General features: G+C 35.8%; 2 protein-coding genes across 2 annotated transcripts in view; one reads left to right on the forward strand and one right to left on the reverse strand.

The window, feature by feature from the left end:
* LOC117435602 (mdm2-binding protein-like) overlaps positions 1-13550 on the forward strand; it is a 46831-nt gene extending 33281 nt beyond the window's left edge. The window contains exons 17-22 of the mRNA XM_034058923.3: positions 213-308; positions 519-785; positions 4022-4271; positions 5183-5296; positions 11948-12013; positions 12410-13550. Coding sequence (XP_033914814.3) covers positions 213-308; positions 519-785; positions 4022-4271; positions 5183-5296; positions 11948-12013; positions 12410-12448 — 832 coding nt within the window. The 3' untranslated portion in view covers positions 12449-13550. The remainder of the gene's footprint in view (positions 1-212; positions 309-518; positions 786-4021; positions 4272-5182; positions 5297-11947; positions 12014-12409) is intronic.
* LOC117435603 (beta-1-syntrophin-like) overlaps positions 12815-27271 on the reverse strand; it is a 62392-nt gene continuing 47935 nt past the window's right edge. The window contains exons 4-7 of the mRNA XM_034058926.3: positions 26531-26667; positions 24836-25032; positions 19639-19829; positions 12815-18465 (exon numbers count right to left, since the gene is read on the reverse strand). Of these exons, the coding sequence (XP_033914817.3) occupies positions 18352-18465; positions 19639-19829; positions 24836-25032; positions 26531-26667 (639 nt within the window). The 3' untranslated portion in view covers positions 12815-18351. The remainder of the gene's footprint in view (positions 18466-19638; positions 19830-24835; positions 25033-26530; positions 26668-27271) is intronic.

Raw genomic sequence — 27271 nt, forward strand, 5'->3', positions numbered from 1 at the left:
AGACCAATTGTGATGAAAAAATCTCCGGCTAAGTCCTTAGACACTGCTCAACACTATTAAGCCCCTCTCCATTGCTAACACATGCATGTTTTACTGATCCAAATTGAAAATGTGTATATTCTGTTTGTAGTGTGTTTATATATATATATATATATATATATATATATATATATATATATATATATATATATATACTGTTTTTATTTTTACAGGGAGAATGCTTTCCATATGTCCCCTGATTTGACACCTCGTAAAGTGCAAAAACTGCTGTTTGACAAGGCAGCCAACTCCCATTATCACGGGATTGAGTATGTTCATTTTACTAAGAAATTATTACAAAATATCTATTTTTTAAACCTGTATCTATGCTATACATTATATATCTCATCTCTGAAACAAATATTGCCATATTAAGCAAAACAATGTATAGCTGTCTGCAACCTTTATATTTCTAATTTTATGACCACCCTGTACTCCCATAAACTGGATCTAACGCTTAGTCTTTTTGTAACCATCAGATTCTGCTTGGATGACAGAAAAGCTTTGGAGAAAGATAAGGGGTTTGTAAAACTTCAGTCCCGACTTATCCGATACGAGACCCACACAACATGCACAAAAGAGTCCTGTCCGATCCCATTCGCACTAAGTCCTGTGCCATCCCCCGCAGTCCTGTCTGAGCCTGGGAGTGTTCCTGACGGGGAGGCATTCCAGTTCGAGCAGAAGGGAGAGCTGACTAGACAGAAGCGCAGGTCCAGGGAAGTGGACAGTGGGCCTCTAAATAAGAGGTAAAACCTAGGGGTGGAGGGGAGAAAGTTGTTTTTTTCAATATCCTTGCTGCTGCTTTACATGTTTAAACCTTATTAGAAAATGAATCCGATGTTTTCATTTAACCTGATTGGTCAATATGAGGTCCCTAGTCTCTGGGGGAAAAAGACCTTGAATGTTGTCTTTCAAACTATGTTTAATCTGTGTTCTAAATCAATCCACTGGAAAATATGTAAATACAATATTCAGTGTAATTTAGCTTTTTTCTGCTTGGTGAAAGAAAATCTCAGTTCTACTACATGACCTCTAAATGTTGTCTTTCAATGCAGACTAAAGTCTGCTTTATCATTGTCCTACATATGTTCAGTCTATCTACTTAAATTTAGTATAGCAAATAAAAAATCAGAGTAGTGTTTGCTGTTAGCGACAATACAGTAACCACAATAGCAACTAGTCTCTAGTTTGAATGAAAAGTTATAGAAATCAAATAACTAGATGTACTTGCATTACTTTCAGCCACTTCATTTCTGCTTCAAAGCCAGGAGGCTTTGAATAGACTTTTATGAGCACACTGAACAAGTGAACAAACAGCATTATCAGCATTAACACATGGCTACTAGATATTTGTAATTACTAAAATGTTTTATATATAGTGTGTGTACCGTATATGCTTGATTTCATAACGCCCAGATTGTCTGCCCTTATTCATATTAGCGCCCACTTTTACTGGCCAAAGGTTAATAATACAGTACTGGTAAGAAATTAAAGTTACTTTAACCTCTGTGTGTGTGTGTCTATATAAATAGGTTTAAATAATTTGTACCAGGAATGTACAGTACCTGGCTAATACCTTGAAAATGTGTCAGTGTCTTGTATTTTCCATGTGCTTATTATATGTCTTGAACAATTCCAGCTATTTTTTGAATGAATTGCACCAGAAAATCAGGGGCAGTTTAAAATTGTATTTTTCATGTTGGTAGGCTGAGCAGCAATTTGCTTTGGATTGATTGAATGTGGCAGGTAACATGCATGTGCAGGTTTAATAATTTGAAGTTGTTTTAAGGTCAACGTTTTCAATTACATATGACAAGATGTTAGAGCAAGTAGTGGGGTTCAGAAAAATTTAGCGTTACACGTCCCCACGTGTTGATACAACTGTTTAAATAACATACCTGTATTTTTTCTTTTTATTATTAACACCCTGACAACTTTTTACACTTATAACTTTAAAGTCTGTTTCAAAGCTCTTTTTCCACCCTAGTACACTGATAGTGTAAAGATTATTGCCCACATTGTCAAACAGGTACGTTATTTAAACAGTTGCAGCAACACATGGGGACATATGTTTTTAAGGAGCCCCGCTGCTTACTATTTAGCATGGAATCCCAGGCCATTATCTTATTAGCAGAACTCCAGTTCTACTGCCAGGAAAGATATTTCAAATTCAATGAGAAGCCTTTCTCAACTAGAAGTCTTCTGTTACATTCTGCTGTTTTTGTCTTTGTTTGATTGAAATTTCCTGCCCTTGATAATGAGCAGATCTGTGAGTCGAGAGGACTGCTGCACGTAATTCACTTCAGCTTGTGTTCGCTGATGATTTGTTAGAAAATGTAATGGGACAATTTTGGAATTCCATCAAATGAGCTGTTGGTCGTGTCAAAACGAGACAGGAAAGGAAACCAATTACATTAATGATTCTGTCAAAACTAAGAACTTGTTTTGTTTTGATTCGTCTTTTGGCGAATAATAATATGGTTTTGGTTGTATTTCAGGAAGGGAGTTATTGTTCTGTTGTTTTCAATGTGACCATACCTCATTATTTGTGCCAGAAATGCTGCTGTGGTTAAAAAAAAGGGCATTTTGTAAAGTTTCACCCAGTGTGTGCTTTTGTTCAGAAAGTGCATTCTGATGATAAACGGCTCTGCATCTCTGATTCATTCCCCAGCCCTACTTTTACCAAAGACTTCTCGGACCAAAGTTTGCTTTAAACCAATCAAAAACTATCCTGATTGATCTTTTTCAGAAAGAAGTGTGCATCTTTGTGGACTGCAGTTGATGCATGTTAATAATGTCCTTGTTCTGCAATTACTTTTTGAGGTGAAGGACAGATCAAGTTTTTGTTCTCTCTCCCTCTTCCTTAAAATGCCACACTTAGCACTTAAGAGTATCATGCATGCTTAACAAGTATAACCCCTTGACTGCATTTTTTGCACAGAAACCATATCTTTTTTAATAGGGTTAGGGTTAGGATGTTACTAATTTTACTTGATACAGGAGTTTGACAAGCTTGCTGCAATCTCTATATTTGAGACCTACAGTAGTAGGGGATCAAACAGAGGACTTGTACATCCAAAGGCAAAAAAGTATATTTCCTAATTGAACTGCAATATTCTAATTAGATTTTAAGTGAACTCACACACAGATCTGTTATTGCTCAAAAAGATCAATTATTACCAGTGATCATGACGAAATTAAGGGGTTACAGTGCACACTTCAGTGTTTACTAGAAACACATTACCTTTGCTGTATTCTGTGTTGACTATATCCTGGCATATATTTTTCACCATAATTTCAATTGCTTTGATATTTTTATGCACATAGAAGATACATGTGCACATAGTGAGAGTAGGCATACTTTTCAGAACTAGAATCTAAAACAATTTGGATAACTTGTTGCTCTCAGATTTCTTTTAGTAAATGGAGCAAAAATCATAGCATTTTCAAATTTGGAGATCAATAAGCAATATCTGCAACCAAGGAGAGAATGCAATGATATTGATTTACATTAGGCTAAATATGAAGCCTGATGTACACAGCTAACTGGTTTAATATGAGAAGTTTGTTTTAATTTACTTGAAGCAGCAAGTTGGAGTAGTGTTTATAAATAATGGCTATCTAATTGTTTTTGTAAGTTAATCAAGGTTAAAGTATCACAGTAAAATACGATTTGCATATATAAAAATGCAATTTATTTTTTTCCTTTGCTGATCAAAGAATAACTGCAACAAAGTGAGAGAGGATGATTAAAAGTTGGCTCTGCTTGTAAGAGGTAAAAATGCCAGTTATTTTTATAAAACTAGAACCAAATTACTAAGTTACATTCCAAGTTATTTTTAGCTGTTTTTCATTTTGTAACACCATTTTTTTTGTTTTCTTTTCCAAAAAATAGTTAATGGAGGAAACGCTTTGAAAATATGGCCCATGGTGTTCTACAATGCTTTCAGGCACTATTAATCATGATATTTTACTGTTCCAGACTTGCTAAATCTGAGAGCACGGATTCCCTTCTGTCACAGTATAGTGGCAGCAGTGGACCCCACCATTCTGTTTGTACCCTGAGAGATCAGCCCCAGAGGCCTGTGTCCGTGTCCTCTGCTTCAAGGAGGCAGCATGGCGCTGCTGCTCAGAATTCCATAGCAAAAGCAGTGAACCCAAGTCGAGGAAGAACCCAGGAACATGAAAATGCAGAACAGAGCAAAGAGTCTCGGTCTCAAAAGCATGCTCGGGTAAGTATCTGCCCTCTAAACTATGGGAATGCTTTTTCTACTGAAATACAAGGTTCTTGATGGTCTCGGTATTGAATAGACCTTTTATGTTTTGTGAATACTTGCCTACGATTAGCATAGGTTGTAGGAAATGACTGAAATGACATGAGAATTTCACTTCAGGCATGGAGGTATACAAATGTCAAGTACTGTTGGCGCCGCCTAATCAGGATACTGATAATTGGGTTTGCTGCTTAAATGGCATACAATTCTGGGAGACGGTTCTTCCCAGTGCTATTTATGTATTTTAATTGTGACGTCACTTCGTTTAATTGGGATACAGTATTTTCAAATGACAAACTGAGATCGCTTTTCAGAGCAAGACAGGTCGCGTAGCACAGTTCAGTAATTACGCTGTGACTTGCGTAAACCATGTTGAACTCTTGAAGAAGGAGGAGTCTCCTTTGGTTTCTCAGGCAAAGAAATGATGCAAAGAAAGTTGGCGTGTCAGCATGGCAGGTGCGATTTAATTTTGCTTAGGAATAAAAAAATAAAAAAAATGACTTGTATTTTAAATTATGTATTTAACGTTTAATCATAATGTGATGTCATTTCATTATTCTTCTTTTCATTAAGAATCAAAAAAGTGTACTAAGGTCGTCTCAACTGCCTCTCATTTAATTGGGACAGCCACTTACTCAGGTTTTTTTTTTGTTCTCCCGAGGCATCCCGATAAAGCGGCGCTGACTGTATTATATAAATATTATATACCACATTGGATAATGAGGTTCTCATTTGCTTGGAAACTAATAGTTGAAGGTATACAGTATATAATAAAGTAAATACTTTCCATTGGGACATTTGTACTTGAAACTGTGAGATTGTGTTTGCTATAAAATATTCTTCATATTATTGTCATGTTTCTTTGCCAGATGCTGAAAGAAGTTGTTGCAAAAACACTAAAACTTCATGGAATTGCTGCCGAACACAAGTGCTTTGCAGCCTGCAGCCAACGCCTTTTTGAAATATCTAAGTTTTATCTAAAGGTTTGTGCCTGATTTTAATTGTTATTTCATAGAATAATAGTCTAACCTAGTATAAAATGCATTTCTGTAAAACTTAGATGGTTGGAGCCCGCAACAAACAGAACTAAGAAAATGAATGTGGCCTCAGTCATTTTCTGTGGTTTTTCCTGTGGATTCCATTTTCATTCCATTGTTTTGTGTTTCCTTTTTATGTCTGATTTATATATCTGCCAAATAAGAATATTCCATAAACCAACATAACAAATGGGATCTTGTTGTGGAAGTACTGTAGTCATTGGTGGTTAGCAGAGAGGTGGAAGAATTGTTTGTTTGTTTTTTACCTGCAGCTTGCTCTTATTACTTAGATATTTAATTCCCTGGAAATGTTTTTTTGTTTTGATAATGTGTGACTTCTTTTTTCCCTAAATCTCAATGTTCGGTCTGTAAACTACCACTGCTGGCGCTTAACTGTTTAATTCCCAGCTTGGCTCAGTAAAGAGTACCCATTGTTACGCCCATTGCACTCTGGATCACTTTCTTTGTTCTGGTTTTAACATAGAAAGTGATCAAACAAAAATGAATTGTAACAAACATGGAGCAAACTTTCCTATTGTACACTTCTTCTTGTTCTATAATTTAAGAATGATGGGCTGGTTTTGAAATCAAAATCGTTTTGATTCACTCAGATTTTACATGCAATAATTGGTGACCAGCCTATCATCTTCATAACTGTTACTCAAAGACACAGCTTCTGTCTTCTTTTGTTCTGAATATTTGAGTACCGTAACGTATCTGATGTTCAATGAACTTGTATGACTTTGAAGTTATAACTGATGAAAAATGGATGGATTCATGACGGAGGGTATAAAGAAGAGAAATCATGTGCAAGTCAGGGAACTACTGTACTTTGGAGCGATATTGTAGATTTTAAACATTACGTTATAAAAAGGATATAATGAGTCAACATTTTAGTCTTCATTTTTATGTGCTTCAGTTCTGTACAGCGGTGTATTGAGTCAAAAATGTAGTATAAGGATGCATAGCAAGCAGAAAGATTATAACATATCAATATTATGAGGAAACCATAGGAAAAGCAAACTAATTTTAAAGTCATTTTAAAACTATTTGACTTTTCTAATTGATTTGGCACTATGTAAATTCTTATATTAAAGGATAACACTACTTTCATGTATACTGTGAAATACAAACTATTGTCAGAATTGATTTCTGATAAAACAAAAAATCTTATTGTTTACCATAAATACATCCTTTAATAGTAATATTGCACTTTTATATTTGAACATACTTACTATATATGAATACCAGCAATACAGCAATATCAGGGTTTCAAAAACTGAACAAGATTACAGCTGTAAGATATTCTGAGAGGTTATCCTTAAAAATAATGAATCATCTTCAGGTAAAGTCAATCAAAAAGAGTTTGTTCAGGAATCAAAAATGCAAACAGGAACAACGGAAATCAAATGTGATACATCTGTGATCTCACTGTGATCTCAGTTGATGGTGTTCTGAGCTGGCATCAGTGTAGATGTTTTCTGAGCCAAGCTGAGCTTTCATGGCATCAGGTGTTGGCTTTTTTCTGAACTGGCATGTAACAGAGATGTTAGTTTCTGAGCTGGCATTATGTGAAGATGTTATTGAGCTGAGCAAAGAAATGACTTCGTACAACACAGATATATAGCTAGCTTACGTAATTTCCTTGACCAAAATTGGTCTTATTTCCCTAGCATGATGCATGGTGTGAGACACAGCACATTGAAAGTTAACATTTGCATTTCTTCTTCACTTTACCAATGTCAGCAGAAACCCAGTTAACAAAAAGTTACGTTTAAGAACAATGATATGAGTTTTGCTCAATTCTCACAGGCAGCATAGCGCTATACCCATGCATCACAAGGTCGAACGATAAGGCTTGTGATTGCAGACTGCTGATGTGCACCTGCTATGTACAGCTTGATTTTATGAGTTCATTAACCCTGTGTTGATTCAGAGCTTACATTAAACACAGGAAAATCACACAATGTTTACAGCAATGATTTCTCACTTCCTTCATCATTAAATGGGGAAGTATAAGTAACAGGTTTTATAATGAAAAGGAACAAAGGGTGATGAAACAATAACAGCTTGTGCCATTTTAACTGGAACAATGTGTACACTGCCCCACACAAGGTGCGTGGTTCTCACAAAAAGCCTCCAATTGTATAGTGTGTTATTATGCGTTCCGTAACACCTAAAGTTATAGCATGTCACTTTTAACAAAAGTAAATTAGAACCAGTTTTTAATTTGGTTTGATTATCGTTTGCAGTGTTCGAAAATGATATTGCCCGACATGCCCGGGGCATGTACAGATTTTGGTGGGGCATGTACAAAAATTGCTTACAAGCCAGAGTCGGGCACCTACAATTTTTCAATACCCTAAAACAAAAGCAAGTGAATACTTTATTACAGATTTAAACTTTACTCCCACATCACTTTTTCTTTTTTTACCTACATCACTTCCAGCCAGCATCTCATGTGTTCTAGTATTGCGAACCTGTGCACCTGCGCAAACAGCAGAAAATGTGATACCCGAGTGATTTGAGCTGCTATTGGTTAAGCTATTCTGCTGTCGGAGTGACAACGGATTGTATTTGTAATGGATTACCGAAACTGGGGGGAAAATAACAAAAAGCGTTTAATCAGAGATCCAGCAATTTTTTAGCATTCTTTTAAAGTTTATTTTAAAATAGTGTTATTTTGTGTCATTGAGTACACCATTGTTAAACTGTTTTGTACATAGGATCAAAACAGCTTATTAGGCAGAAACAAAGGTTTTATCATCTCTCCGAGGTCACAGCTGTGAAAAGCTAGCCTGTCTCCACAAGGCCAGGGAAATACATAGGCAAGAGTTTCAAAATCCTTACAGTATATTTGTCCCCAAAAATTGGGATTTTGTAACTAGGCTTCAATATATGTTGGTAAAGTTTCTGTATGTCTTAAACAGTTTGAGAAAGTTGATGGAACATTGTATCACATGTGTTTCGTAAACAAATCCTAAATTTAAGGACAAATTACTTCTTTCTGATTGGTTTGTCTTAGGAGTGTTGAAAACTGGGAGCCGCTATGTCTAAAACATGGGAACATGTTTTTACAAACAATTGATTTGCACAAAACTTCTTGAACATTCTTTTCAACTGTTAAGTTCAGTATCAAGAATATTAATAGTTGCAGTAACTGTATAAACCATCATATGCAAACCTGTAACTTTATTGGACCTTGGTTCTCAAGACGAGTTCAAGGCCGGAGAGACAAAACAACTGAACAATAAAACACACAACACTGTTATATTTTTTATGAATTTTATCAAAAAGTTAGTTAAGTAATATGGTACAAAAATAGAAAAGAAGATTAGGATCAAAATAGTCAGTACATTAATCTCAGCAAGCAAATACTATTCAAATAATCTCAGCAAGCAAATACTATTCAAATAATCTCAGCTTCAATGTAAATATCAATTACATGTAAAAGCAAGCATTTATCAGTTGTCTATAATTTGTCTTTTCTATAAGAATTAGTACCACTCTTAAATCAGCAAATATAATAATGTAAATATGCAAGCAGGATAACTGTTTGAGAAAATGTCTGTAAATAACAAAATAAAAATTCAGTGAATTCCAATTAAGCTATTATTCTCATTCTGTTTAGTTGTTAATTTATTTTAATGAAATATTAAACTGGCACTTTTTGTTATGAAGCAACTTATAAGCACACCCTTTACATTTCATAAACATCAACCTTTCTCCAAATATACATTTATTGCATTCCCCAAGTTTCAGAAAATCCTTTTTATTCATTAGTTTAATTGGAGAAGGTTCAGTGGCAAGGCGAGGGCACAGTCTGTCGTTCAGGCTTTATTCAATAAGAAAATCTTCTTCATGTAGAGCTGTCCTTTCCCATTCAGACAAATCAGTTCATTAATTAATTCATTCATTAATTAATTAATTATTAGCTTTCCTTTCTTCAAAGACAGTCTATGCTAATATAGTCCCTTTATAAAGTCTGTTAAACAATATTTGAGTTTTCTTCCAAGTTAATTGAATTATTTAGGGTGTTTGCTGGATGTTACTTGCAGCTGTTATTTTCAGTTGTTGTTCACTGCTCTTTTTTTCTCTTTGTCCGACTGTGGAATCAAGTCAATTTCACAAACAAATGACTGCTCTTTTTCTGACCTTGAGGGTGTTTACACACGTTAGTATCTAGTTGCTATTGAAACAAGAATAATTGGGGCACCAACACCTGGAAATTCTAGGGAGTCAACTTGGCCTTGTCGTTATCACTCATCTACATAGTTACGCGGCTAGCTCTGTTCTGTTTATCGCCTTCTTAGAATTTGTAGGTGCTGTGCAATTTTGGATAAGTTTAACCCGTTAATCACTCTTATGGTCATACAGGGGCTCTCTGAAATGTTAAATTAATTGATTGTTTGATGTAGCCCTTTGTTTTCTCTGATTGATGCCATTCTGTAACTTTGAACTGCATAAGTGAATCATTGCTTTATTCATCTCACTATTCTGTATTGAGTAAACTTATTTATTTTACCCAGGTTATTGTTATAGATACACATTCATCATATATTTGAACTTTTGAAGTATTGAGGTTGGGTTTCCCAGATAATTTGAGACTACCATACTCCTCTGGTGAAACCTAGGGGATGATGGTCTTAAATAATTTAATGCCCTGATTTCCATTACACGAGAGTAGATGTTAAAACTTCATGCTGATTTGAACTCGGCTCTCGCCAAGATAAGCACCAACTAAGACGTAGCTTTACAGTAAACTAATGTGATCCATATGTGTCTCCATCCATTTACGTTTCCTTCCATATGATGATGTAGATATCCTTCTGTCTGGTGTTAATGGCTGAAGTGTAATGCTGGCTCCAGGGATCAGCTTATTTTGACTCCCTGGCGCATCAGCACACACAACGGCTGCGATGCTGGCTGGGGGATCAACCACAGTGCGGTCTCCCCAGCGCATCAGCATGACAACCATTTGGATTGAGCTAAGTAGGGTACATCTCTGGGGTCTTCAAGTGGGCACCTTCCATCCTCAGTGTTTCGTTGACTAGCCCACGACACCTCAAGAGGGCTCGACGGTGATTCTGCCGTCCCAGCATCACCCCCCTCCGTCCCCCACTCAACTCAGCCCAGCTTACTTACCTGTACATCAGCGTTTCTTTCTTTCTATTGTGCTTGAGATCCCCAGCCAGAATCTTTCCGTCTCAACCACAGCCAGTTGCTGCTCCTCTCTGCTGCTTCAGATAAGTTCTTCACTGTGCGACGCAACTCTTGGCCACTGAATCCAACGTCTCTGAGAAACTGGGTTGTAGAGTGTGCCACAAATCCTCGACAACCCACCTCCACTGGGTAAACCCGGATTCTCCATCCTCGCTGTTCCGCTTCAGTGACTAGTTGAGCATACCGCAGTTTCTTCCTCTCATACGCCTCATCTACAGCATCCTCCCATGGCACTGTTAACTCTACCAGGTGAACAAGGCGTGCTGATCCAGACCACAAGACAATATCTGGTCGAAGGTTAGTGGTGGCAATCTCAGGTGGAAAAATAAGCCGTTGACCAACATCTGCCAGCATTTTCCAGTCTCTAGCAGCTTCCAGTTGTCCTGGGCGAGGATTGGTTTTAACACCTTTTCTTGGTGGTTGCTCTCCTGGGCGGAGGAATGTTGTCTTTTGTGTGTAATGTTTTGATGGAACAGGTGGCAACTTATTGGTCATGTTATGCTTGTCTTCCAATGCTAAGGCCAAACATCGCAGCACCTGGTCATGGCGCCATGTAAACCGTCCTTGGCTAAGAGCCACCTTACATCCTGTCAAAATGTGCCTTAATGTTGCAGGTGATGAACACAAAGGACATGAGGGATCCTCTCCTACCCAGAGGTTTGGGTTCTGTGGTGATGGGAGAACATCATATGTTGACCTGATGAGGAAACTGATCCTGCTCTGTTCCATTGACCATAGGTCTTGCCAGCCAATCTTGCGTTGTTCCACACTCTCCCATCTCATCCATTCTCCCTGCTTGGCCTGGGAAATGGCCTTTATACACCTCATCCTCTCCTCCTGCTTTTGCACCTCGTTGACTACCAGCTTCCTCCTTTGAGCTGGGGCTGCCTTGTGCCATGTAGGAGGAGCTGAACTGAGACCAAGACCCCCTCTTCCATGCTGAACTTGCCCCATGATATCACCAATTCGAAGGGCAGCCTTTGCATCTTCCACAGCTTTCTTTGCTGCCCACTTTCTTCCAGTTTTCAACACAGGTGCTGCCTCCCTTACGCATTTGTCACGTGACTCTACTAATGTCATTTCCAGTCTGACCTTGGCGCACTTAAACTCCTCGGTTAGAGCGGAGACTGGTAGCTGCAGTATTCCTTTACCATAAAGTCCCACTCTGCTGAGGCAGCGTGGAACTCCCAACCATTTCCTGATGTATGAACTGATTAAAGCTTCCAGCTTCTCTACTGTTGTCAAAGAAACCTCGTACACAGTCAGTGGCCACAGCAACCTCGGCAGTAGACCAAACTGAAAGCACCAGAGTTTTAGTTTGCCCTGAATCTTCATGACACGACAGTACATTTTTTTTTTTTTTATTCTTAACAGGATCTGCAAACCTCCAGAGGTCTACATGAGGAAATGAAGAAAGCTGCCAAAAGTAATGCAAAACAGGTAATGTCAGCCGTAAGATATCATTCTGTTTCCTGTGTTTAATTGTGACAATAGATATATACTATGATGTACACGAATGTTCCATTCTGATAACTTATAGTACAGTATTTGGTGTTTCCAGGCAACATTTTTTTATGGTAGTTTCCTGTCGACGGTGCCAGCATATTCAGACTTCCTTTGTGGTTTCAAATGTATTCCAAAGCCATTTTAATAAACAGTTTCTACAAACAATAACTATGCAGTCAAAACTGCTTATCATACCTGCTCAGGAAACCATTTAAAAGTGGCCTGTATTGGCAGGTGCTCTTTTACAGGTAATTCATTTTTGATGTCTTGTAACACCTGAACAGTGTATTTGCTGAGATCTGATACCTGGTGGTTGTTGGTATTTTGCAGGTAATTGACTGGGTGTTGGAAAAGACTTCTAAAAAATGACACTCCTCTACTGATGGGACTTTTGTGAATGTGTAATAATCAGTTTGCTGTTTGTACTCATTGTGTTAATGAAAGGCTGTTTGTCTTCCAGTTGCAGTAACAGCATTAAAAGGAATTAGCAAAAGCTTAGTGGAAAGAATGTTGAATCTAGGATCTTGAATTTGGGTGTTGACTATTAAGTAGTACAACATATTGTAGTAATTTAAAAAGTATAAACAGATGTCAGATTTTTTATACTGTCCCTTTTTGTCATTATGCTGTGTGCATATTTTTGTACCGTCTGTAATAAAAGTATTTCATGCAATGGGAGTGTTTGTTAATAAAGCATTTTATCATAAAATGAGAATTAAACAAAACAACTCAAAATAAAACTGGTATCGTATTTTTATTTTAGCACTTGATTTTAGATACAATCAATGATATCAAGCAGTACTTGCAAATTTAATGAAAATCTATGCTAGCATTTGAGCTTTTTAGAGCAAATCAGAGAGATTAAACATTGCAAACAAATTGGCCAGTGTAAAGTTCACATCCTATTTATAGTCTGATTTTAGAAAAAAACAGCAGGCTTTAATTCCCTAACATTGTTCTTTTTTGCAGATGGTTGTAATTACAGTATGTAGATTGTAAACTAAAGTTAAAGGCACATCCATTTTTTCCTAAGTAAACAATTAAGCAGAGAACAGTAGGCATGCAATGCAATTTTTGTTAACATATCACTTAAGGTATTTTGAAACAGTTCTGTGATAAGTCACTGCTGCCAGGAAAGACTGTCAAAATGCACCCACTCCAAGGAGAATTATGAAGAAAAATATGTCCCTGTGGACTTTTTTCATTGTTTTTTGAACCTGTCAAGAGTCATTTGTAAATATACAAATATATATTTGCATAGAGGAGATAAGTTTAAGTCAAAATATTCTGTTTGTGTTAAGACTTTACGGGGACATTTTTTGTGTTCTTTTAGTGCATTATAGCAGAAAGCTGAGAATGTAAATATATCTGGCTCCTCTTTTTTGTAGAATGTATGTTTGCATGTAAATATACCTCAGTTCATTATTCAAGTTGCAGAGTAAAAAAAAAAAAAAAAGTAACTTTAGTAAAAGACTATCTAGTGGTATAAAAAGTCTTGTGTCGATGTACAGATTGAGTGTTTAAAATAATATTAAAAAGTATGGTCTTTTGCCTTTTGTTTTTGTTTCTGTACCTAATTACTACTTATGTTCATTTGTTTTTGATTGTTCTAATTGTCAATAGAAGGTTTGTGACGCAAAGGTGATTAATCACCTGTGGAAAATTGAGTGTATAAAAAAGAGGTGTTCGATTGTATCAAATTAAGTCTACTCATGATTAAGACTGTCAACACGTTGATTTTGTTTGTGCTTTTTTGTTTTTTAAAAAATATGTGAAGAGAAAAGCTAAAATAAAAAATAAGAATAATGGAAATAATTTGTTAAAATAAATTATCTTTGTGAAGAACTGGTTGTCTTTTTCCCTCAAATCAATGTATATGGGCTTGTTGGCAACCAATACAAGCAGTCTTTATTTTCTCAAGTGGCTCCTCGACCCAAAATAATTGTTTTTTTGCTGCCTAGTACGGAGAATTTTTTTATAGTACACTTAGTCCAACAATAAGATATGTTTGGTATGGAACTGTACTGTTTACTTTGGCCAATGCCAATTAGTTGATTTGGAAACAGAGCTTTGAGATGATAAGAAAGAGTAATTTCTGCTTTCCTAACCTAAGTGGGGTTTTGGATTTCTAAAGATCATATGCAACTGCTGATGGCTAATATACATCCTGTTGTTAATGTAAAATGTTTGGTCTTGAAGGAATTTTTATAAAATGTTTTTAACCTTTTTTTTTTTTTTTATGAAAAGCTTACAACCAGTTTGCATCATTAAAGAATTAACTGACACATCTATACTATAAATGTATACTATTATTTACATTTTACACTGTCTGCCTTATATGTAGTGTTGTTCCAGTACATAAATACTATACTGTACATAAATAATGATATCACTGCAATCGGGTTCTTTAGAATTAAGTTACAGCTAAGAGGTTTGTTCAGCTAGAAAGGCTAAATAATTGATAAAGCCTATGAATAAACCTTAATACATTTTGCTTTAAAGTGATCAAAAGTATTGAATTAAACTGGGAACAGTATACAAAACTGTAACAAAATACCTCCTATCCTTTTTTCACCTCCAAATCAATTTATCCTGACTGTCCAACATGCTGGCAAAGCAAAGACACTGGTTACAGGTAGTTCAAAATAATACATGTTGTACATTGAATACTATTATACATCTACTTAAAACACACATAACTTATTTAACTTCAGTTTTCAGTATACCTCCTACATTGCTCTCAAATGTTCTTTACTTTGTGATTCCCACCTCGTGACCTCATTCCACAAAATGCAACTTGCTGAAAGTTAGAATTTCTTTTGACAAAAGGGAGGGCATGAGAAAGGTCAGATATGTCATTTTATACACCAGTTTAGTGTTCTTATAATCGGTTGCACAAAAAACTTGCCCTTTCCGCAATAGAAGCTCTTCTATGACTCAATTGGCATTTATTCTTTTTTTTGCAATTTGAAATAAAGGCAATTGATTGTATTTTTGGCAGGTCTGATTTAATACTTTATGCTATGTAAAGTGTATATACAGTTGTATTAACTACATAATCTAAGTTAGTTGCTGTAAATAAATTAGCAAGTCATTGTTAAAGAAATCCAGTGATCTCATGGCATGGCATTTCTTTGAGTGAATCTTTGAAATATTGTGATAAGCAACATAAAAGCTTGTCGAGGAATGCAGTATTCTGTTTTTTACACCATTCATGGCACCGTTGAATAGCTTAAGATTTAACACCCGCGAAACAGGATAACAGCATATATCAGTATTTCATGTCAAATGGTATCAATGAAGCCCAGTACTTGACAAGAATAACATTTATTATGATATAATAATTACATTTTCTTTTTCTAATTTTAAAATAGCAGCAAATACATCATCTATTTATTTTTCCCCCATGTTTATCAGTGAAACAATGAACAAAGGCGACATCAGGAAAGAAAATGGTACATGTTTCAAAGATGATATCGATGTACTCTGTGCCTTTTATAATTTAGATCACATCCTAGTAAAGCTCTGGGAGAATGTACTTGGCAGTGAATGCCAGCACATCCCCCCCCCCCAGTTAAACACAAGAGCTTTGTTCTTTTCCTTGTCAACATGGATATGATGGCAAATGAATATTGGGCAATGTCTTGGCAACAACCTACAGTATTTCCATTGGTTCTATAAATAAGCCAAATAATCCATTATTTCTGCAGTTTCAAAAACAAGTATAAAATATAAGACACCTTCACGTTACATTGCCATTGTTCTTCCGAAAGATTTATTTTGGCTTGTAAAGAATTTTTTTTTTTTTTTTAAATGATAAATCAGCTTGCCCCTCCATTGCAATTTACATGGTTGGAAAGGAACATCCCTGATACTATACATTACAAGACAGATCAACATCAGACTGAATGTTGGTGAAGCATAATAATGTTGACAGGCGCTTTTGTATCACTTTCTCTATTAGTTGTTCTCATTGAAGTTGAAAATCAACTGGCAATCAGGTTGAGATCAAGTTTTTAAGATGATTTCTGACTTTTTCTTTCTTGTCTCTTTAAAATTTGTATGAAATATTTATTTTTCCATTAAACCCAATCAAGTTTCCCCTGCCAAACAATTCAGCTGCAACACATGCAGTACGCATTGTGCTGCATCCATTGAGACGTTGGAAACCTGTGTACCCTTCACTTTCAGCTTTACGTGTACATCATTATTTCCAACGCTGGGTACACCATTATATAATTCCATATTTAATAATGACAGCCTTTTACAACATGGGAATAAATGCTTGGTAACAACGTATGTTTTTTTCCAACTAGTTTACATGTTACCGGCAACAGAAGGCTATTGCTGTAGTTTCTTGGGAAATGTTTACTGTATATCAAGCTGAACCGATTGACCAAACAGTAATAACCATTGGTTAACACAAGATTTAAAATAAGACTTTGTTATATTCGTACCACTTTTTATTATATATATATATATATATATATATAACGTTTTGCACATAGGAACTAAAGTAGCCTATTCTGATTTTAATTTAAGTCAATGTATGGTTTTATCATAGGAAGTTCCTTTGACATCAGCTGTTAATGGATGGGTCTTGTGTGCAACACAATGCCCCTGGCAACCATTAGTTATTCAGTAATATAATACAGATCAAAAAACAAAATATATGTTACTGTGTGTTAAAAAATAAATGATTCAGAAACCCATAGGGTTGCTGTGCTATGGGTATTGTCCATTACCTAAATGGAGAAATTATAGTGTGCATTACATATAAACTTGTAGTCACCATTTGTTTTTAGGAAAATTATTGATATCGACTGGCTATATGTGCTTTATAGTAAGTGACTTCACTGCTGTAAACCTCTTTCAAGTGCTGTACTTTAAAATGAAAATATCAACACCGATGGTCGTCCTGAAAAAATAAAGTGCAGCAACTCATACCACTCGCTTTTGCCGAATTGCATTGTGTATTCAGTTTTCTTACTTTTCTGCTTGGCTAGGTCATTTGCTACATATTTGAGTCACCCCTGTCATTTTAAGAATAAATAATACTATATATTGTATTCTGCTTGAGAGTCACTTCAAGTTGATCAGTGTGAGGTTTATTTTAATGTCTTCTGTCTCTTTAAAATAAAAATGGCTGCAAGCATCACAATAAAGATGTCCAACTATCTTTAGCAATAAAACATCATAACATTAAAGTGGATTTGACTTCCCTTAAATTCAATGTGTCTGTGGTGGGATTGTTGTGGTAATCTGTGACTTCCTTCTGTTACAGTAATCTGAATAAATACAGTTAAACACATGCAAGAAAAACAACATTAAATTAAAATGTGTTGTGGGAATCTAGGGACGGTTGCACCAAAGCTAAGAAACTGTATAGTAAGAAAATAATGTCTTGGAAGACGTTGGCAAGCACACCTTTAGGTTAAAAAGAAGTAAAGTACACTTAAATTGAGTTGTGTGTTATCATGAAATAGTGCATAATAGGAAGCAATACCTTGTTCAGAATGTGGACCATAGTATAGAAAAAATTCTAACTTCAATATTGCTTTTTTTCATAGTCGGATTGTATGATGACTAACAGAGCACGATTGTTGAACTAAAATCAAGGAGGCAACAGCCACCGGTTTCATGATCAGTTTCATGATCTGTAAAAGCACGGTGGTGGTGAATCAAAGGGAAAACAATCAGTTTCTTCCTTCAGATGTACAATACAATATTATTTGCACTAATGAAGGCAAGAATGGCTAATCAAAAATTAGTACTATTTTTTTTAAAACTTCAGTTCTCCATTTACAATAGCTGCCAGAGATGTAACCTGTTTATGCATAAGCTGTAGACACCTACTGTATTAAACAAAAAACAGATGTTGTTTCAGCCTTACATGTAACACAGAGAAGTGGATGCTACAAATGCATTAGAGGGCCTCTCAGTCCAAATTGTTTACAGACAGAATAAACATTCATCAATACCCCCCCCACCCCAAATCATCCAGTATTCTATTTTAGAATTGCTTAGTGTTATTTATCCCTACTTCAATTATGAATACATATGCATTTCCTAAAAAATATATGTTATAATTTTAAATTAAACTGTATTTCAATGTGAACAAATGGACAAATGTTCTTTGTCCCAAAATACTCCTGGGTCTAACTTGGCCCCATTTTACACATTTTTTGTACCATGTTAAAAAGGTGTCTTGATCCCCAATGTACTATACATGGCTACCAGCCACTAGATTCTGTTCTGGGACGTTCGTTCAGTCACTCAGCAGTCAATCTGTCTCGCGCCACCAAGCCGAGCCGTGCAATCTTTGCAGAGAGAAATGAATGAAGAATAAAAACGACGGGCTTCGGACAACTGTGGAGATCGAGTTGCTAGAAGAAAATGAAAGGAAAAGGTTGGTCTACAAAAGTATCTTTCTGCACAGCCCATCAGTTTTTGCAGCAATGTTTTTGCCTGGAAAGCCACCCAACAATTATTGAGTACAATCCCATTCAGGTCTTCAGTTTTGAATACTTAAGTATTTTACACCAGTATATACAGTACCTTAAGGGTAAGTAGCTTCAAATTACTTTTTTTGTTTTTTTACCATGTTAAGGTGCTTATGAGTTCAGGAGTTCGTGCTCCGTTATAGTTGCCTGCCATAGACGTATGTTTCAGGGGCTAGATAAGCCAAAGTGTCTTTATAGAAGTAAGTGACAGCCCCACTTAGTACACAGCAGTGTACTGCCAGCATAACAAAAGAAAATTACATTAGCCTACATTACACATTCCTAACAACATAATATGACTATACATACACTTTAATAACTGTTTGCTGGCAAAGACCCCTGCATTTCATTGATCAAGTTTCACAAATCCCAGTAAAGCTCTACTATTTCTAGTCATGTCGTGAGGTCTTAATTTCTTTTTATTAAATTCAGGTTTTAGCCCCCATTACCTGGTAGTCCCCTCCCTTAGAAAAGTCTCACAATCTGTAGTACCTGCCCACTGAAATGTCTATTTTGTATATATTTTAGGCATATAAATGTTAGTTAAAACACTAGAAGGGAGATTAAATACAAAGAAATACACCTTTGTTATTTCCTGTTCTATGGTGACATTCAATCAAACTTTTTAGAGGTGCCGTATATTTGTGTTTCAAGAGCTTTGTTTTTGACAACTGTGTAATTGAACAGCAAAATAATGCAAGTCATAAAATCGGTTCTGTAATTTGATTGAACCAGCCCCAGGCAATGCAAACTTTTAATTTCAGTTTTGCCCCTTGAGCTTGTAATGATCTCTGGTAATTGAGGAATATAGAGGTGTGTCTTTCTGCTCCGCAAATTCAGCCCTGTTCTTTTGGAAATGCATAGAGTGTGATTGTGTTTCTTTTAGATCCTGTACTGTGAAATATTTGCAACTAGGTTTCATGCAGCAAAAACTCTTCAGGGAAAAGGTTAACAAGTGGAACAGGTTTCATTTCTAATGATCTGGAGTGCATAGATGGCTAAATTTAATATATGAGAATTTGGTTAAAAAATTTAAATTGAGAACAAAATACTTACTATTTCACCCTCCTTTCCTCCAAAGTCTAAGAAAAGCATCCTCACCCCATCATCCGAGGACATTCTGAGTTTCTCAAAAGGATAATTAAAAAGGGGTTTTAACAAAGCCCCTTCCTGCAGTTCAGCTGACACGTTGAACCCTTGCTCGTAGTGAATAGTCAGACGGCATTCTTGGTTCTTGTATGTACAACCTAAAATTACAAAATAAGGAATGTAATAACATGCTTATCCCTTGTCCTTCCTCTACGCATATCAAGTAGAATCTCACAACAAATTCCCCTTTCAGTGTTTGAGGAAAATAAGACAAGCGCCTCAAATAGTTCAGCCAGTCAAATGTCAGCACAATGAAAATGATTTATAAGTATTCACTTAGTTGAGCCAAACTTGTTATAATACAGGTTTTAAATGAATATGGATAATGTACTTTCTAACCCCAACATAAAACGGATTACTGTTACTTCAGCTACTGTGAGACAGTTAGGCTCTACTGAAAGTGTGACGTACATACAGACAGGTACTGCCTTATATTCTCAGCTTCTGATACTCTCAGTAATGTGTGCTAAAGAATGAATTGTGGTGTCCAGCTTACATCTGAAATCCCATTTACTTAAATGAGATTTGGCATTTAACAAGGATACCACTCTTTGATTTTCATGACTTTGTCCTATAATTATTTAGACCAATTTCCATGTAAAATTCAAAATACCATATATGTGGTTGTTTTTGTTTTGTTTTGTTTTTTTATGTAACATGGGCAAAACACAGTGACAGACCCTCAAGGGGTTCTTTGGATTTATATAAAACCCTAAAGTGTGACATACATACATTTACGTTTTTACACATTGCACAGCCACCATCACTAATTAAACCTCTGTCGCCTGGGATAATAAATCTGACCCAGAGAGGATATTAATTACAATTATTAACCTTGAGACAATCTGTATTCTGTGAAATGAATGAAATTTAATTACAATACTTTGTTTAAAAAAAAATGTATTACAGGACTCTTTGAACAATCCAATGAGAGAAAGGGTTTCTTAAAGCAACACACACCCTCTAGCATATGCAGAGAACAGATCACAGTCCCAATGTAATCATGATCATTTCACCCCGTAGAGTTTACTTTATGAGGCAACATCCCACTCCACAATCAAGCAGAATGGGTCTATGCATGAGTTGGCAGATTTTGTTTGAACAGTCTGTCCTACCTGTGGTTTTTGTTCACAATGCTTAGGTCAATGACCTGCCAATCCAGAGAACTCAAACAAAACAAACTCATTGAGTTGGTCACAAAGACGTTCCTTTACATGGCTGCAAATAGTGGGCGACCTTTGAGTTTCAATTAGCAAGTATCAAGTTCTGTTTCTATAATCACCACTAGTTCTCTCTCTTTTTCTGTACAGACATCACTTTTTTTTGTTTTATTTCAATTAACAAAACATGCTTGCAGCTAACAAGCTTACTATCTGCTCTTTGTAAAGTTATTTTGAGCCTGCATACTATACAGGCCACATGCTCTTGTGGTCCAAACCATCTCCCTGATCCTACAACAGCTACCCACTTGTAGATTTGAATGTAAATGACATAAAAGCTTCAAAAGGCAGCTTATTGTTATTGAGAGTAACTGGATTTGATGCTTTCTTTAACATAGTATGTAACTAAAACACGTCTTCCTTTAAAACATAACACATTACATCTGCACAGCCAATAGAAGTCCATAACCTGTAAGATTTGTGGAGTTATATCATTAGCTGTAACACATTCAAATAACAGTTCTGTGTGTTTGGTTAGGTTACAGTACTTTTTAAATACAATAGCTCTGTTAGTCTTGAAGTATAATATACACTATAAGTCAAGAATTGGCAATGTCATATATATGCCGTTATAATCGGACGGCCACACCTCTTTATGCTTAAAGACATTTCAGACCTTAAAGAAATAGAGAGACCACCAATATTAACAGGTATGCCTCTGATGCCATTTGGGACAACCCTGTATATCCTGAATTCCTTATATGTCCACCTATTCATACCCAACTAACCACTTATTACCAGTCTTGTAGAATGACAGCTGCTTAATACAGCAATGTGGATTACACCTCCTAGAAATACAATTTTCCAACTGACCAAACACAGCTTTAAAAAGAAAAAGAATGAGATTGAGTACTAAAGCATAGTTGTCCTTCAAAAAAAAAAAAATCCAAGTTCGGTTAACTTTCACTCACCCTCAGTCTCACTCACTCTCACTCATTGTAACAAATGTCCAGTTTAATCAATTACTGTAAACAGTTCCCCAATATAGCACTGTCCGTACAGTCAGAAATGATAAGATTATGTGATAAAGAATGAGTAAACCAAGTCTGACCTGACAAATGTCCATCATTAACTTTCCTGTCGCCAGAGATATGCATGCTCTTTGGGAAAATGCAGGGCACCTTTAGTTAAATGAGCACTTCTACAAGGTTTTTACAAGTGGTTTTATTCTGCTATTACATACAGTATTTACATGATGTGAAACAAACTACGGTAGTGTAGATGAATCCATTCATAATGCATTAAAACAGCTTTTGAAAATCCATTGTGTATTAAGAGCACAATACTTTGTGCAACACAGTTTATACACACAGCCTGTCCCATTAATTAAGTGTGTCAGCTCTTTTTAAGCCCTGTTTGTTATGTTGCTGGACAGATGGTCTTTTCTTTGTGTTGTATTCTAGTATTCAAACTGAAAAAACTATGTAGTCATTATCATACTTTAAAATTTCAAGTTTGCTCAATTGACATGTTTTTAAACGAGGCCCGACTGAGATTCAACATTCCAAACTGTAGTTCTTATGAGCAAATGTACTGTATTATTAGAATAAGACAAATATATAATGAAAGAGTTTACTTTATGGGTCTAGAAGGAGGTTTATGAGGTTCAATTAAACAATTCAGAAGAAAGACCTGGATTGGAACTTTGCCCAGCTCTGACCTCTGCATAACCCCTGACTTGTGCATAATGTTGATCGAATAGGATACAAAAGAAGAAAAGAGTCTCTTATTTTCACACCAGCCTACTGACTTCCTGCAAGATAATTACAAAATGAAGGCGTCTGAACTCAAATACAGTCTGTTTGTCTTTCTATTATTTGGCAAATTTAAGTCAACCACACACTTTACAGTTCATCACATTGAATTAGTAAAAAACAAAGTAACTGTTTAGTGTGAATTGAAATGTCAAAATAAAGCACGAAATTTAATTAGCAGTCAGCTTCAATCATTCTCCACTTTTCAACAATAACATTTAACCAGTTTGCTAATTGTTCATTGTGAACCAATTCAAACACATTTCAAAGTAAAGCTGTGTAAGTTGAATTTACCGGCATTTGAGTGTTTGACAGTTTTTCAAGTCTTTCTTTTTAAAGTTTTTGACACCTGCTTGTAGCAGAGCTGCTGTATATTATTGTACATTCTGAGTTTATGTTACAAAACTTTATGTTACAAACAACCTGAAAAAAATATATTGCTTGTTTGTTTGGTTCTAGCATAGGCAGGATTTGTGTCCAAAATGTTGGGGGAGCAAAACAAATTCACAGCTACTGAAACAAGTGAACTGTTTTTTTTGGTAATTGCTACATTTTTCAGATGTCTTTTTCCAATTTGAAAAGCTTTTCAAACTAAACATTTCCTCTGCACCCACTGCAACCATGTACTGTATTGATTGGTCAACAGTGATAGACCTGCTAGCATTAATTCCAACAAAGGTATCACTACTTAATTATGTAGCTACATATAAACTGCTGAATATTGAAACAATTGCTATGCCACTTTAGGAGTAAAACTGATGAATTAGAATTGACAGCTACAACACCCATTCATTTGTTCTTTAAAACAACTCTAGCACCTCTAATTATTCTAGCTGTTTAGCTGGTCATTTACTTTCATGAAATATTACATGTTGCCCTTTTGTTGTAAAGCAAAGTAAGACATCCCTTTTACATTTCACAACATCAACTTTTCTGCAAATTTACATTTATTACATTCCTGAAGTATAGTTTCTGTAATTCTCTATGCTTTAGTTTAATTGTAGAAAACAGTTAATTCAGGTTGCAGCGTTGTATGACGGCTGTGTCCCTTTCATGCTTTGTTTAATAAGAACAGATATTCTTCCAGTAAAATTCACAGATTCCAGGTAGGCCAATTCAGTCCATTCACTCATTCTTTAATTATTCACTTTCCTTTTCTTCAATAGTGATCCCAGTTAATGGAGCTCTTTTAAGTCCTTTAATGGTATTTGAGTTTATTGACTCATTCAGGGTGTTTTCTAGCTGTTATTTGCAGCTGGCAGTTCAAGTTGTTAAAAGCTGCTCTCAATTTTTCTGACTGACTCGACAAAATCAGAACAAAGAAAAGTCCTTTCCTTGTAGCCTTGACTTTTTTTCAAACTTCCAAACATATCTCATTACTTACAATAGCTAGATTGAACTAACAGCTCTGGAATTCTAAGAAGTCCATCTTGGTTGAGCATGGGCATGACGGTAACCAGCTATGAGGACACCAAGGTCATGTCCTTGGTTGTTTTTTTGCATCATCAGTGCTGATGCTCATGTAAAAATTCTGGTAAAGTACAAAAGACTCCTTAATTTTCTCTGTTGGTTTGCCGTGTAACATAGATTTGGAGGTTGAATAGTAAATATCAAGCAGTCATATAAATACTGCCAGGTATAGCTTGAAACCTAAGTTTAACCTCGGTAGAATATCAGCTCTGGTTACAACGCTGAGCATGGGCCTCAAACTTTATCAGTGTTGCTATGCAGATGAGGCCAGCCCATCTCCAACTTAATTTTTGTCACACATCGCAGGCAGGTGCTAAAGTTCTAATTATAAAGATGTTTGACCCTTTGTCTATGGTTCTACAATATGATAAGGCTTACATTTTGATTTGTACCACACCAAAACACAGTTTAAAAGTTAATATTAATAATAGAGGAATGAGTAGTTAAATTGATACTGCAGCTTTGCCCCTTGAACACATTTATGTGTTTTATATATTGAACATGGTTTTCTCCTTTAAAAGCAGTTAAATAAATACTGGTACTGTCCACACAGAGAATACAAATATTTATAAATACTGTTTTATTGAAAATAATAAATCCGAGGGTGCGTAGAAGAAAATGGGAAACAAAATGATAAAACAAGGTTAATCTCACACTCACTTGTGGTGATTTCCTTGATGAGCTCGGCTGAGTTGTGGCAGCCCTGTACAATGTGCCTGGTCCACTCAGACAGCTCCTTGCTGGTCTCTGCTCTGAAGAGATGGGACTCAATGCCCTGTCTGGTGCCTGTCCGAGTTGCAAAGGACAGCTCCACTCCTGGCTGTGGTGACCCTTTCCCAGGACTTGAATGGACAAGCCTGAAATGACAAGCATACCATTCTTGGTAAAATACTTTGGCTTCTGGATAGAGAAGTAGACAGAGATACAAGTTTACTGAGCAGACAAACTACTTGCCAATGCTCATACACCATTTTAAAGTTAATAATCTGTACAGTACTGTATGTGTTTTTTCCCTAGTTTATCAGTATTTACTTTATTTGGTTACTGAGCAGACAGTTTTTAAGGTTTTTTTTTGTTTGTTTTTTTTTTATACCTGGCACTACACTAAGTTAAATTAACATCTGTTTGCAAGCATTGGTTTCAGGTGGTCTTGAACATCCTTGGTCATCTCACCTTGAGAGTAAATGTCCCAACCCCACATTATTTCTTGTTAAGTAACCAAACAGCATATTCCTCTATAGACTGACAAGATTCCCAGCCAGTAACTTGTAGTAGAAGTCCTCAAAATAACTGATATTCAGGTTGTTTGTTTCTCATTTTGTAACATTAACATGGAATGTTCTCCTTTAAAAAAAAACCTGTTAATTATATTGACTGGAGTAAACATTTGCACCTTGTCTGCCTCGCAGAATCCGAAAGAGACAGTAAGTTAAACCAGTGAACTGAATACATGTAATGATATTCTGGTTCATTTGACAGACATTTTGCAATATCACTATACACAGTACTACAGTACTTGTACCTCGGGAGTCTGTTGCAGAAAACTGAACTACATATCTGCGATTATTACATTTAAACATAAATTGTGAGTTATATTATTTACTTTCAGGCTTTTTGAGTAAGAAATGCTGAGTTAAATACCTGTGTATGCATTTGGTAGTCACACTGGTAGCCTCTTTTTACCTTTACATGTACGATTGGATTTACTGTACAGGCTCATTTTGTCACTTAATTTATTTTCAGCTTTCTTGCCCTCTACTGCTTGGCCATCAGTATCCATGGGTGCTGCCTGGTGTGTATTTTTGACATAAAATGTAATAAGAAACTAAAGAAACTTAAACTTCTGACAAGTTGTTTTTAGCGTTTTCGGTAATATCAATTTTTGGGTCATTCCAGCTAAATTGGCCCAGGGCAGTTGCTTAATCCTTTACGTAAGTGTATTATTTTTTTGGGGGGGGGGGGTCCCTTGAAACAATCTTTAGTGATACTATTGTTATTTGTCTCGCTTATTCCCCAAAAATGGTCTGGAATGATCCATAAGAGATTCTTAGGTAATTTGTACATTACTTCAAACATTTATGCTCAAAGCATTAACATACCACTAAATGCATTATTCGTCCTCTGCATCTACCGGCACATCCATCTTAAAATATCAAATAAAAATAAATAAATACATATTTTTAAAAATTAAAAAACTATATAACATTGAAACAGTTTGAACTTCTACATTTGTATTTGAGTTTAATTTGGCACTCTCCAGCTCCAACAGCACACTGCCTGCAGTGTGAATTCAACACTAGATTCACTTTTAATCCTCTCTGGGCTCAGGATTTCTGTCCTGTGGGCTATGTTTACCTGGTAGCCAGCAGAGGGTAGGTGTGAGCAGGGCTGTACCAGGCCTCCTTCATTCTTGGCATGCCGTCATACAGAAGTAAGTCTTTCTCAGTTACAACCACCAAAACCGGCTTCCATCGCTGCTTCTCATGCTCCAGCTAGAATACAAAAATATATTTAGAAATAGTTACATAAACACAGGTTACTTGTTTTTGTTTTACTTTTCTACAAGTTTTTTTCAACATGAAATACCTTAGTGTTAATTGAATGCACTCATCCATTATTTATCACCCAGTTATTGCATACCATGTTTGCTTTTCCATGGAGCTTGGATAATAAATGTAATTGAAGTCTGCAAGAGGTTAGGATACAATATTATTAATGGAAAACAAAAGTCTCTAACATATAGATTATACAAAATAAAACATATTTTGCTTGTTTTAAAAATAAATAATATATAATGTGTCTGATTGTATATGTATTGTGCTGAGTGAAATTAATCAGCTTGTGTTTCATGTTTCTGGACTTTCTGGAAGGATTTGTCTTGGCATTTTAACTCTTACATGCTTACAAGCAAATACAGACGTGCTCAAATTTGTTGGTACCCCTCCACAAAAAACGAAGAATGCACAATTTTTTCTGAAATAACTTGAAACTGACAAAAGTAATTTGCATCCACCATTGTTTATTCCATATTTAATAGAAATCAGACTTTGCTTTTGATTTTTTATTCAACATAATATTGTAAATAATAAAACAAAT

The sequence above is a fragment of the Acipenser ruthenus genome, chromosome 3, assembly GCF_902713425.1.
Source record: "Acipenser ruthenus chromosome 3, fAciRut3.2 maternal haplotype, whole genome shotgun sequence".
Classification (NCBI taxonomy): Eukaryota; Metazoa; Chordata; class Actinopteri; order Acipenseriformes; family Acipenseridae; genus Acipenser; species Acipenser ruthenus.